The sequence below is a fragment of the Maylandia zebra genome, linkage group LG15 (assembly GCF_041146795.1).
Source record: "Maylandia zebra isolate NMK-2024a linkage group LG15, Mzebra_GT3a, whole genome shotgun sequence".
Lineage (NCBI taxonomy): Eukaryota > Metazoa > Chordata > Actinopteri > Cichliformes > Cichlidae > Maylandia > Maylandia zebra.
The window spans coordinates 40,287,927-40,301,267 of NC_135181.1; the positions used below are offsets into that span (position 1 = coordinate 40,287,927).

General features: G+C 45.7%; 1 protein-coding gene across 4 annotated transcripts in view; it reads right to left on the reverse strand.

Moving 5' to 3' along the window:
• Positions 1-13,341, reverse strand: part of ttll7 (tubulin tyrosine ligase-like family, member 7) — an 82,165-nt gene that overhangs the window by 41,171 nt on the left and 27,653 nt on the right. For all 4 annotated transcript variants that reach the window (XM_004561492.4, XM_004561493.2, XM_076874442.1 and 1 more), the window contains exon 9: positions 9,947-10,105. In XM_004561492.4, the coding sequence (XP_004561549.1) occupies positions 9,947-10,105 (159 nt within the window). The remainder of the gene's footprint in view (positions 1-9,946; positions 10,106-13,341) is intronic.

Consider the following 13,341-nt stretch of genomic DNA (forward strand, 5'->3'; position numbering starts at 1 on the left):
TACAGGAGTGAGTTTAGAGCATCTTTGGAGAAAAGAAAAAAAAGATCTATTCCGACAAGGAGAGAAGTAGTGAGAAAGAGATGAAAGTTGAGGGTTTTTTCTCTCTTTGACAGACACTTTGCAACTCTTAGCCTTTGCCTGGGCATAAATCCACTCTGGCACTGACGAGTGTATGCCCGTGCATTTAGAAGAGCATATTTGCGTCAGAGTGAATGCATACAAACAGATTGTGTGGGTTAATCGCTCACCCCATAACTGACCCTGGTTCCTGACTCTGTATCCTAAGATTGCTCGCAACAGCCCGACGCCTCGACGCGCACGTCTTTGCGAGCATCAGAGAACTGCCGTCGCTCAGCTCAGTGCCATCACGGACAATCAAGAGCGCTCAGAGAGATTCCGCTCAGCAAGAAACAGAAAGAGCCACCTCGGATTCGAGGTACAAAAGCAGGTATCATCTGGGGAGAAATTCAAGAGCAATGTACCATTCTTAACGGAACAATTTCCAGCACCAGTGCAAGGTATTCAAATATCAGTTATTATACCTGACACAACAAATCAATTCTTTTTACTCTTTGTTATGTTCCCACAGTGAGAAAGAGATTATGTGAGACAACAAAGGCTGCAAAAAATGGAAGAGAAGTGCAGAGGGAGGGTGAATGAACTGGCAACCGTGAGAGGAATGGTGTCTTTCTATGAGCTGACTTCAAATGACAATGCAACAGATGCCCAACGAAAGGCTGGCCGAGTTTGATACGGCTTGATTTTGGAGATAAGTCGGCTCTTTCATTAACAATGTCCAAAAGCCTTAGACCGCCCATTTTCTTTTTAACGTCTGGGTGATGTGGTCGTATGGGATAAGGGTTTATTTGTTGAGTAGCGAAGGGAATTTTGTCACTTTGTTGCTATAAATCAGTTCAACAAAATCAGAGGTTATGAACAGCAACAGTTAACATCACCTTAATAGACAATGTCCTCCTATTAATATATTTTCCGGGGTTTTTTCTCAATTCATTGACAATGTTTATGTACCCTGAAGTCAAAATTATCTGCTTTTATGAATGAAAATCAAAGCCAACTGTCTGGGCGTCTAGCTGGAAATTCAACCTCTCCCAGTAGCCTTACTCTGCAGTCAACGTGAGTACTTGTGTCACAAACACTATTCCTCTAGTTCCCGTCTTCCTTTGGAAAAAAGCCGTTGGATACAGTTGAACACATCAAAGCAGGACAACAGCCAATCACAAGTCGGGATTTCAGTAACAGAGCAAAACTGAGCTAATCACAGGTTTTAGTGTCTATTACAGATCCCGTTCTATCCACCAATCAGGAATGTGGGGTAAAGGACGGTAAAAGAGATGGATGGAAAAAAAGGCTGGCGTGCAGCATCAAGCTATTTGGAACCATGAGGTTTTCCCGAGCACCAAAATTTGAAAGCCCCTTTGGAGACGGCATGCAAAGCCTCTCAAGGGTTGTGGGGGTAGTTCTCTGTAACTCCATCCCTCCTTCTCTCTCCTACATCTGAACTACCCATTACTAATCCTGACATAAAGGTGCTCAGTGCTGTGTGGCAGATTCGGGAACAGTGATGTAAGATAATATTTACACCGCTGCTAGACTCCCAGGAACTGCGAGAGCCAGAGCGTGTGTGCGTAACCCCCCCCCCCCAAAAAAAGGCCGTAACTGCTGAAAGACTGCGCATTAGGATCACGAGGCAGCTATAGAAAATAAAATAAAGGAGAAAAAATGTAAATCTGCACCTTCCAGCGATCAGCAGCTACACCCAAACTGACCTAAGAAACGTGACTGTTGTGATACCAGGAAGCTTTTTATTCTTGCTATTTCCTCAGAAACTCGATACTGAGCTGTGGCTGTCTGTAAATATGCATATAACCTTCCCTGGGCTGTCACTGCCTGAGTCCCTTTAACTAGTTTAGGCAATAACTCCATAAATATCACAGGTGAGCTACAAAAGCCTCACAAATATGAAGTGTGTTTGTACGGACGTGCCCTTGTAAGCGTGCGTGTGCGTGTGTTTTTTATTATTTTGTATACAGCAGCCATTTATCAGTACGGGGGTGATGAATGTGTTCTAGCGCCATGAGGAAAACAGGAACAGAGAGACCCTATGCAACTCTTTCGCTCAAAAGAATGAAGTGTACAATCCTCTCTGTGCCGAGGAGGACGGCGCTCCACTTCATCCTGCAGTTATCTTATCAAAGAAAGCGAAACATTACTAAAGAAAAAATAAATAAAAGAAGGTCTGTGTTCATTTAGAGCGCTCGCCAATGTGACAGCCACGGTGAAAACAGTATGGCTTTAGAGCGCCGTAGCCCATAGGTAAGAGCCAGACTGGCAGTGATCCTGGTGACGCTCGTCTCGTTACTTGTCTTCGTTTCTTAGTTTGATTCGTGGTGTCAAGCTGTCACAGGAGAGACTGGCATCGCAGCGCTCGCTGGCTTTCTTTGCTCTCCCTCAGCTGTTTTGTCTCTCACCTTCTTCTTGCAGCCAGCTGCACTCCTCTCCTCCCTAGTTTCTATTTCCACTCTGTCTCTCACCGTGTTTTTCTGACTGGTCACCACTGACCCTGCGCTCCCCTCCCGTCCCCGCTCCCTCCCCGTGCTAGCCCTCATTCTCCGGTCGTTACCTCTCTTCATTTTTCTCTCGCTCTCTGTGTTTCTGTGTTCTCTGTTTCCTCCCTGGCAAAAGGAAGTTGAACCAGTCTGGTCCTAATGAACCCCTGCAGGCTCCCAAAACCCCCCACTCTGATTTCCTTAAGTAACTCTGGCAGGGTCTTAAAGGAGCCCTCGGTTGCTCCAAGATGCATTCAATAAAAACGTCAGATGAAAAGATTAGAAACTCCTTTTTACTCATTCTTTGATTCGGTTCAGCTTCAGCGACGCATCGCTGTAGCCAAAATATCACTTGGTCAAAAAGCATATCGGTCTTTAATTCTTTCACAGGACCCTTTATCCCCATCTGATTACTGAATTAAACGTACAGAGATGAAAGGGTTATAACAAAAACAAAGACGGGAAATGTAAAGCTTTTATTTTCAGCACCTTGAGTCGTGGGATTGAGATGGCTCATAAAAACAAAGAGAAAACCGTAACCTGCCATCGTTCATGAAGACCACTGTGAAATACAGGCTGTTGCCGGGGAGCCTCGTGAGACTTTTTTTTTAAACCATCCATTTGGTTTGAATTTTCGGTGAACAGCAAGTCCCTCTACTGATCTTTATTTTGAGCACTAAAGTACAAACAAAACAGGGAGAAATGCAACCGGTAAATTTTACATGGCTTATTTAATTTGATAATGCCTGGTGATTTCCAAGTGGAAAATTCCATTCAGCCACTGGTTTGAACATGGATCTGTTGATGTTTGATCTGTTGAAGCATCTCATTCAAGTAAATTTAATTCACTTTTATTGATATAGCATCAAATCATAACAGAAGTCATCTCAGGGCACTTGATACATAATGAAGTTACGGCATTATAACATTAAAATTGAGATCTAAGTGTGTTGCCCAAGGATAGCCAGTAAGCAAATATGAGCCAAACAGCACAATAAATGCCTAACAATGAGATCACTATAAACCGGGTCATAGGTCGTTCTGCACAACTACAGAGAATAAAGTCTCCACTCGTATTATGATGAGACGCTAACTGATGCTCTGTCTGTTGTTATCACTTCAATTATGAATAAAACCATTAACCTGGCGATGACGATGCGTCTCGCTCGCTGCTAAAAATGCAGCGGACGTTAAACAGTTTGTACCTGTGGCTTCTGCAGCTTCGCCGCACAGACCCTAATAATATAGCAACGGCACCGGATCAACAACAATCAGCTGCTTTATTTCCACAACAAATTGCCACCCCACATCGACATTTATTCTGCGTCTGGAATGCTCTCTAAAACAAGTACAAGGGCTGCTCGTGATTAATCGGTTCAGAAAAACGACCCCCTCTTATTATTCCTGGCAGAGTGTAAACAACCACTGCTTTGACAAGCCTCCCATTTTGCCCCGCACGCTCAAGGGTATCGGCACAGTTCAACCGCTGTCAGAATGGAGTGTTTGTTGCTGCACAATGGTGGAATGAGAGAGGGAGGCAGAAAGGGAGAGGGGGAAACCGAGCATGAGTAGTAGAGCGACAGCAAGACAGACAGCCAGCCACCCTGTTAAGTCGCTCTCTTGTTTCAGCCGTCTTATCAATCACCGTTTTGTTCTTTTTGTGGCATTTTACGTGGTCCACTCGGATGCAGGGACACTCTAGCGGAGTCTGGTAAAGGTCCTGGAAGTGAGTGGGACACTATTTAGCTTTGCTGACCTCCCTTGCTTTTTGAAGACATGGAAAAGATGCAAGGGATACAATCCAAGGTAGTTAAATGCGGTTTAAGTGGATCTAGTAAGTCACCTATACAAGAGTCTTCAAACAAAAACAAATCATCAGTCACAATCTGAAGTCCAGAGCTGACTGTCACAAACATGAAGGGAAAACATGTCTTCCCTTCAAAGATGCCACAGAGCCAGCTGTAGCTGCTGCAGTTCCCTATGTCACTCATAAACGTGCATCTTCCTTCTCAGTCACACGTGCGCACACAAACACACTGACACTGCCGTACACGCCTGATGATAAATGACTAAGAGTTGGTGTATGTTTTCAACTGCCCCACATACAAAGCCCGTGCGCACCTAATTTGATACTTATTCCATGAAATAGTCATGTTGGGGGAAAATGGATGTGGATAGAGACAGACAGTCCCATACATCATTCTAATTATTCTTTAATAAACCTCTTTTAAGCCGGGGAGTGGCTCGCAGGTCACTACTGCCACCTAGGGTTTACAAGTGGAAGGACAACCCCTCAGAGCGTAAGGACGATATCCATGTACATTTAAACAAGAATGAATCCCACTAAGTGCCAAAGATTAATCAAAGACAAAAGGAGAATGAAAGGTGGAAGAGGGCAAAAGAGACTCGGAAAGATAATTGAGAATATCAGACTGTATGTATTCTCCTCTATCATTTACCCTAGAAAATTCAATCATGAAGGGATGAAAATTATTTGGAGAGCACAGGTAGCAAGTAAATTCCTCTTTAATCACTCTGAATACACAATAATGTTCGAGTCGGCTGTAGCAGGTGTTAGGAAACACTTCTGAAATTTCCTCAGGAAATATGTGAAAGGCAGGCTAACCTCTAAATCCATCCTCTAAGAGTAGCCGGAAAACATCTCTACTCTTTACACTTTTATGAAAGGCTATAAGAACATTACATTTTTACCTCATTCTCCACAGATTAAATAGAATTTCTACTGGAAATCTGAACAAGTGTGAGTCACTATTTATTCCACCCAAGGCATTAGCAGTATTTCCTCAGATCCAACTCATTTGGTGTCTGTATGTGGTTGGAAAATAGGAAAGTGTGAAAACTATCGATGTGTTTGTCTCTGTGCATCTGTTTACAGTTGCCAATGCTGATTACTTCCCACAAACACGCCAAAGAAAAAGGAAGTCTGGATTACGTTGGCTCTGATGGGCTGGAAGGACAAACCAAAACTCATCTTGAAACAATCCGAGACACAAAGCACACAAAGAGGGGAAAGTTGCAGGAAGGGGTGAGGGGAAGGGTGAAAAATCGCCACCCATGGGGAAGCAGCCCAGCTGCAGACTGTTGGTCTGTTTTTGTAATGGCCAGTCACACATACAAACACACAAACAGCCCGTGACGAGCAAGCCCGTGCCACAGTTTGCCTAACCACGCCCGCCTCATTAGCTGCCAATCATTTTGCACGGCGGTCCTAAAAAGGGGGACAGGACACGAAGAAAGAGCACATGAGATGGATGAGGGGATGGTAGTGAAATTGTTGCCGTCAACAATCAAGCTGCCTTTGTGCAACGCTATCTTAACATGACACATAAAACGCAGTGAAAGTCGCCCAGCTTCTTCCTTCTCTCTTCCTGAATAGGCCCGTGTGTGTTTCAGAAGAGTAAAACCTGCCAACCTCACTGAATAAAAGCAAGACTATGGGCTGGAGTCGGTAAGCAGATGAGGGTAGCGTACCACACACTACAGAGGGCTATTCCCAGAGGGGCAAAGACCATTCATCCAGACACACACGCACAGACACACACGCGGACAGGGAGTAGAAGATTTACACAAAATCGCAGACACATCCTCGGCTGTATCTCTCATGATGTGTTTAACGTCCAGCCGAACACAGTACAGTACCAAACACTGCAAACATTCACACAGTGCAAATCAAATTTAGACACGCTAACTTACATTCACTTCTGCACACACACACACAGACACAAGCACACCGTCACATGCTGACTGTAGCCCTAACAAGCAGGCCGACCAGCCTCTAAGCTGCCTGGAGCCCGGCACTAGAGAGACAGCTTCGCGGGGACCGGGGAGGTTTCTAATTATTCATGCTCACTACAAGCACTTGTTTCTTCTTATTTAGAGTTGACCAGCTGGAGCTTTTTTATGCTGCATGTGGGGAAACAGCTTAAAAAATGAAGTGAGCCAGAGCCTGTAATGAGGCTGGGCCTCAGTTCACTGGTCCTTGTGCTGGGGGTCCGCGGGTACCCATCAGGACCTCGTGAGAACGCTAAATTGCGCTCTTTGTCAGATTCTGTTTCAGGGGTGGAAAATTTAAGGCAATAGTTTTGTGTGTGTGTGTATACGTCTTGTCCTCTCCCATTTTTATATTTTTCTCTGTAAATTTGAAACTATTTGTCATGCCAGCTTACAGGCCACGGGCCCTAAAGAGGCTGCAGGGTCGAGGGGTGCGGGGCCGTAATATTGTCCCGCTGCTGCATTTCCCCAACAAGTAAATGCACTCCTTACACCTGACGCTGGATTTTTTGAAGCTTGCTGGTTCCTTTGGCCTGTATAGTGCCATCTGATAACACCACTACATGCTAATAGAATTCATGAGCTTGTGCCATGAGGCAACTACTGAGCTAAACAGAACACGTGCAGCGATTTTTACTTTTCTCCTGGTTTGCTTCGTTTTTTTGTTTGTTTTTTTTCTGGGTTTTTTGCTTTTAAAAGAGAAAGAAAACACTCAATGAACCGCTAAGAGCAAAAGCCTTGGCCTTGACGATAGAAACTACAGTCTAGGCAGAGAGGCGTGTTTGAATGCGTGCTTGGATATGCAAGTGAGTGTGTGTGCGCGCACTTGAGTGTGCGCCTGCATGAAGCAAAGATCACGGCTCAATGAAACGCCTTTCCTATACGAAACACAGATGCTGTCTGGGCTGGTTTAATGAAAGTGAATATCTCAGGTTACGCCATTTGAGCAAGTGCGTGTATGTGTGTGTGTCTTTGTGCGTGTGTGTGTGCCTATGTAGTGCTGATGTTTTGAATGTCAATAGGAGGTAAAACCTGTGTTGAAAACTCTGCTGAATTAAGACAAGGATCGCACAAAAGCCTGTCTCTCTCCCTCGCTCTCGTTTTTAGCTTCCCGTCTCCCCTTTCTCGTTTTGCTTTGAGCACAATGCGCCTTCTTTGATGGCTGGCCGTGGTTTGAGACTCATCACCCCCTTGCCTTTTCTCTACTCACCGGTGTGACAAGCTACTTAGCAGGTGTCTGCAGGTCTGTGGAGTGTCCCTCTTTATTCCTCTGTGTTTGTTATCAGTATATTTCCAATGATATCTCTGTGCTTGTGTCCACTTACAAAGAGATAGTGTACTGTATCACAGAGGGTTTTTCCTTTTTTTGCAGTTGCAACAAAGAGGCAAATGCATCCTCTAACACAGGAGTTTGGAGCCTTATTTTGAATATCACGCTGCCCCACTGAAAAAAACCCTCGTGTCTCCTTTCTGAAGGTATAATTGGAGGATGTGAAACACAGCCTTTTTCTTCTTCCCTCTCCATCCTCCTACACGCTCTCAAAAACAGCTGACAAAAACACAAACGCAAAGAACAGGGATAATATGATCTGACAGTTTCTTGTATATGATACCATCTAGCTTTCACGTATCCAACTGGCTTTTGAGTCTACACAGGTTGAACATTCATTTCCTGGTTGTGAGTTTGCATGTCCGACAACCAACTCTGACATTTAAAAGAGCAAGAGAGGACAGTGTCGGAACAGCAGTCTGGGTGAAGCCCCAACGAAGCATGGCACGTGTAATTCACAGTGACACCAACAAGGAAACCTGAGTGGTGGGCGTCCACAAATCCAGAACAAACCCGTAAGACCTAGATTGTGGTTCAATTTAATTTCTACTGTTTCGTATCGACTCGAGGGCAGGAAGAAAACAGAAAGTTAAAACAAATGGTGAAATGGGCTGAAATAGATTCAGTTTACTACAAAATGTTGCAAAGCGATCTGCTGAAAAATTAAATTTAGACCTGAGGGCTTGCCATAGGGTACCGTTTGTGGAAACCAGCCTATGGGCCCGCCTGCTTGTTGCGTCCCTGCTGAATAGCAACGAACGTCGACGGGCTAAAAAGTGGTAATAAAGTTATTTTCAATCTTGACAGTGTACGCAGTGAGGATTTGAGAGGGGGTCTCTTTGCTAGCAACTATCCCCTGACTAATCAGTTGAATTTGGGAAATAAATTATTGTTGCTGTAAATGTTGCGTGAAAGAGAAGCAGGGTTGTGTGTGTGCGTGTGTGCGTGGGATGTTAATTGATGAGACTTATAGAGAGCTGCTAGTAGCACAGGGGGGATCATTACTGCTGGAGTGGAACAACTGCATTCACGGCTGTTTGCTATGTCTCATACACACACACACACACACACACACACACACACACACACGAAATGCTCACAAATGCTGTCACGGTGCACCAGCAGTCAAAAGGAACACCATCCTCTTGCTCTCTCTTGTACATCCTTTTGTCTTATACTGCAACTGCTCAGCTACACAAGAAATGTCACGTAGGGTAATAATAGCACCCTAATTCCAAGATGATAGAAAATGCCAGCACCTGAAAATACCAACCAACTATCAAATGTCACTTTGTTTCTCCAAAATCTCAGAAAAAAACCTAAAAATGTTATTTTGGGTTGGCATGATGGGGGGAAGAAACCCCAAACAATTATCCCCAAGGCATTTCCCCATCCTCGAGTCAATTTGTGGGATGGGGGTGGAGGTGCAGCCACTTTGGGTTAAAGGATTTAGGTCACACTTTAACTCACTTGCTGACATCAGAGCAGTGAGATAGAAATCCTGGAGTGGAATCTGAATTTGACTCAATCTCCTGCATGCCTGACACTCGAGAGACTGACACTTGAAGAATTACTAGTCAACCTGCTATTCTGGCCTATATTTTAAAGCCTGCAGGGGGGTATGGGGTGGGGTGTCTTTATCGTGTCTTATAGGCTGCTGTATATTCATGCATTTCTGTATGCATCTATGGGTGTGCATGAATGCCCGCATGCGTGTAATCAAGCGTGCATGGCTGCGATTGTGTGAGTTCCTTTCATTTTACAAGAGTCTCTCCGTGTGTTCGGAGGCGGGTAAACACGTACTGCAGACCGTGCGGGTGTTTATGTGTGGGGACCAGAGCGTGTGGGCACAAATCAGTGTGTGTTTATGCTTTCTGTCAGTGTGCGGTAACGTCTCCCTGTCTCCTGCTTATACCACATTACATCAGTCTGGAGCCGCTGTCACTTCAGTAGCAGCGCAGACAGGTGAGACTTTACAGAAACGTTAGAAATCACAGAAGACAGAATACAAGTGTACCTTCACTCTTTGTTGAAAGTGTTTTTAAAATAGCACACACAAATAGTAGCTTAGCATGACATACTAACAGTATACAGAAAAATAGTAATAGTAGTCTAGAAATTAAATATCTCAAATTATCTAGTGAAATTACGCCTCCAAAATATATTCTAGCTTTTGAGAGAAACACACTTCTCCAATTTAACCAGCTTTACACACACATGCATGCTGTACATATACTGTAGATAAACAGAATTATACCTCCAATAGCCAGGGTTTGAGTTTGCGGTCCAGAATAATGTCAAAGCCCAGGACCTCGAAGCAGACGCTGTCACTCCCCGGTGGCTGGCCAGGGCGACACATGCGGTAGGCGTGCAGCACGTGGGGCTCAGCTACTATTAATGTCTTCACCACCAGCTCCTGGCAAGACAGACACACAAAGCCAGAGAGAATCAGCCAGCTGCATTTACAAAGAGAACTCAATTGTACTTTTTTCTTTAGTAGGTTTCGTTTATCCTAAGAAGCCATAGGCTGTGGGCTTCATAGCTGCTGATTAAAAGGTCTCCTTAATCAGGAAATGGTGAAATTAAAACTCTTTGCTTTAATTTCATTTTAAAACTGCAGATAAGGGATTGTACCTTTGTATTTAGGACAAAACTGACAACGAAGCAATGGTGACGGACACACTAGAAATGCAACCCACAGACATGCTCCACAGAGGCGCGAATGAAATGTTTATTTAATCCTGAACTCGAATGCGTTATAAAGACAGTCTGTCGGTTTAAAAGCTAAAGCCTTTTGAATTGCTCTCACACAGAGACTTTCACAAAAGTTGGTGGTGGTCCATCTCCGTTGCTTGTGGTGCCCAACCTGTGCGCATGTTTGTGCTTGCACCTATCTGTGCTGGCTGCTACCAGCCTGCCTACTCCCAGCGTGCAACTGGGGTAAACATGCTCAGTCTGACACACACACACACAAACACGTTGCACATAGCTTACCCTCACCAGTCAAGCCCCACACAGTGCTGCTGGCCTGCAGTTTGCCCAGTCCAGACTGACTGCTGGGTGCAGGAGAGGTGTATGGTGGTCTGGCCCTGGCCTGATAAGGCTGCACCCCCCTCTCCCTTTTCTATCTGTCTGTCGCTCACACACCTCCAACCATATGACAATCCATCCACCCGTCTGACCCCACAGGCTGCCCTGCACAAACACCTGGTCCCACTACCACTGTTTATGCCCAGAGTCCCCAGCAGTGGCTGGTGTATGCACACGCGTGTGTGTCCTTTGTCCCTGCCCACATCACCTCCCTCCTTATCCTGAGCCCCCAGCACTGGCCACTGCCTCGCACCTTATGTGTGTGGATGCGTGCCTGTATCTTGCTAGCTTTGAGCTAGAATGGTTTAGCCTGCTTCTTTTTAAATCATTTTATTCATTTTTGTTTTTGTAATCTTTATATTTATCCAAATACCAAATTAATACACAAGTTTTTTTTTTTCATGTTTCGATCTGTGGCTTCCTTTGTTAAATTTACGTAACAGTATCACTGGATTAAACGAGGCACATTAAAAATAAAAAACCAAAAGGAAATATTCTAAAATGCAATAAAGGAAAATACTGAGTATATGGAGAATAAATACTGCATTACTCTGTCAGTGATGTATTATTCTGTCAAGGAAACTAATGCATAAAAACATGAGAACTTTTACATATGAACAAAACGTATCTTTAGATGTTGGAAAAAGTCTAAAATGCAGTTTCAGATTTTTTCGTTTTTATTTATTTATTTTCGCCTCAGTGTGTGTGTGTAAATATAAAAATATAAAATCCATAACTAGCTCATTTGTAGTCAGACGCTGTTTTCAAAATGACCCCTGTGGTGGACCACCAGGTGGCTCCACTCACACCCGGTGTGAGGGGAAGTGAGAGGGTTGGGCTTTTGGCGCCTTGAGTGTTGAGTTGTGTGAAGCCGAGATTAAAGTTGAAGTAAAATATTGAGATCTCTCGTGTTATCCTTTCATACCTCCACATTGGTGACACCTGGGGCGAACATGCTAAGGTCCGAAGAGGAAGTCAGCTCCTGCCTGGAAGCATCGGCGGCTGCCGGACTGCCACCTCGGCCTACAGCTGCTTTTGCTGCTAGCTTGCGACTATAGAGTGCCTGGGCATTGTGCAGCGTTCGTTATCCCATTTCCCACATCCAGGATTTTTCCGCCCCAAAACTTGATTCTGTTCATCTGGAACGTAGCGTTTTCATCCAGGTGACTTCTGAAGAAGTACGTGAAAAGGAAAAGATCACCTCTGAATCGAGGAGGGGGGCTGAGGGTACATCGTTCACCGTGTTACAATGCTGTGAGTGCAGCCATTCTCCAACTCTCTGTGAATGGTACTCATGGCCATTGATCAGTGGGCTTTGATCAGTGGGCTTTGATCAGTGAGCTTTGATTAGTGGTTGTTGATCAGTGGTCACGATTTGCATATTAATGATCAAGAAACTGACCTCACAGCCCATTAATCATGCGACGTTTCCATCAGCCGCCCACGCTCGGTGGTTCCCGTTTCATGGTGTTGTTGCGTTTTTGAATCGGCACATGCTCTATCACACCCGGGGGTCCGGGCCTCAGCTCCAAGTTTGTTTGGGCAGGCCTTCGCAAATCTGTGTAGGAATGGGCAGTGGCGTGCGTTTCATGCCAGCGCGCAAAGGTCCATAGACACACTAAGGCACCCCTTGCGCCATTCCTCATCCCTGGCAAACGTTTTGATCATGTGCATTTTGATCTGATGGGTCCCCTACCACAAGGTTACAAGCTACTGTACCACCTGGTGGCCAGAGGCGGTCCCCCTGTCATCCAGGACCGCGGCGGTGGTGGCCAGGGCATTTTTGTCAACTTGGGTTTCGCGTTTCCCCAGCTGACATTACCTCTGACAGAGGCCCCAGTTTGTTTCGGAGCTTTGGGCTGCCATGGCTGATGGCCTGGAGGTCGGGATCCACTGCACCACTGCGTACAACCCGCAAGCTAACAGGATGTGTGAGCGGTTCCACAGGTTGCTTAAGGCTGCGCTCCATGCTTCTCTAACAGGTGGCAACTGGGTTGACTCCCTACCATGGGTTTTGTGGGGGCTGCGGTTAAGGAGGATCTTGGTGCTTCCAAGGCTGAACTGGTTCTTGGTCAGCCCCTCTGTGTTCCCAGGGAATTCTTGCCCGAGAAACCCCCCAGCCAATCCCCCACTCCTTCAAGTGGACTTGGCTCACATTCCTAGTCCAGTGCACCATTGCCTGCCTGACACCTTTGACCCAAAGACTTTAGAAACTTCTAAGTTTGTTTTTGTCAGGCACGATGCCCAAAGGACACCACTGCATCTGCTGTATGACGGCCAGTTCAGGGTCCTCGAATCGAGTCAGAAGCATTTTGTTTGAGACTTCGGGGGTTGTAGGGAGACTGTATGTGTTGATAGACTTAAACCTGCACCTAGCGGGGCCTGGCGCCTGTTGCTCGGTCAGGCCTCCTCCGGGGTGCGGGGGGCACTCAGGCCTCCGGCCTCTGGGCCTGCGGCTCGGTTCACTCTGGCACAGCTGGCTGCCGGCAGAGCCGGCGGGCACGCCGGTGCAGCCCCCTCTAGCTTCTGCTCGGTGGCTACTGGGTGACGCCTCGTCTGGGG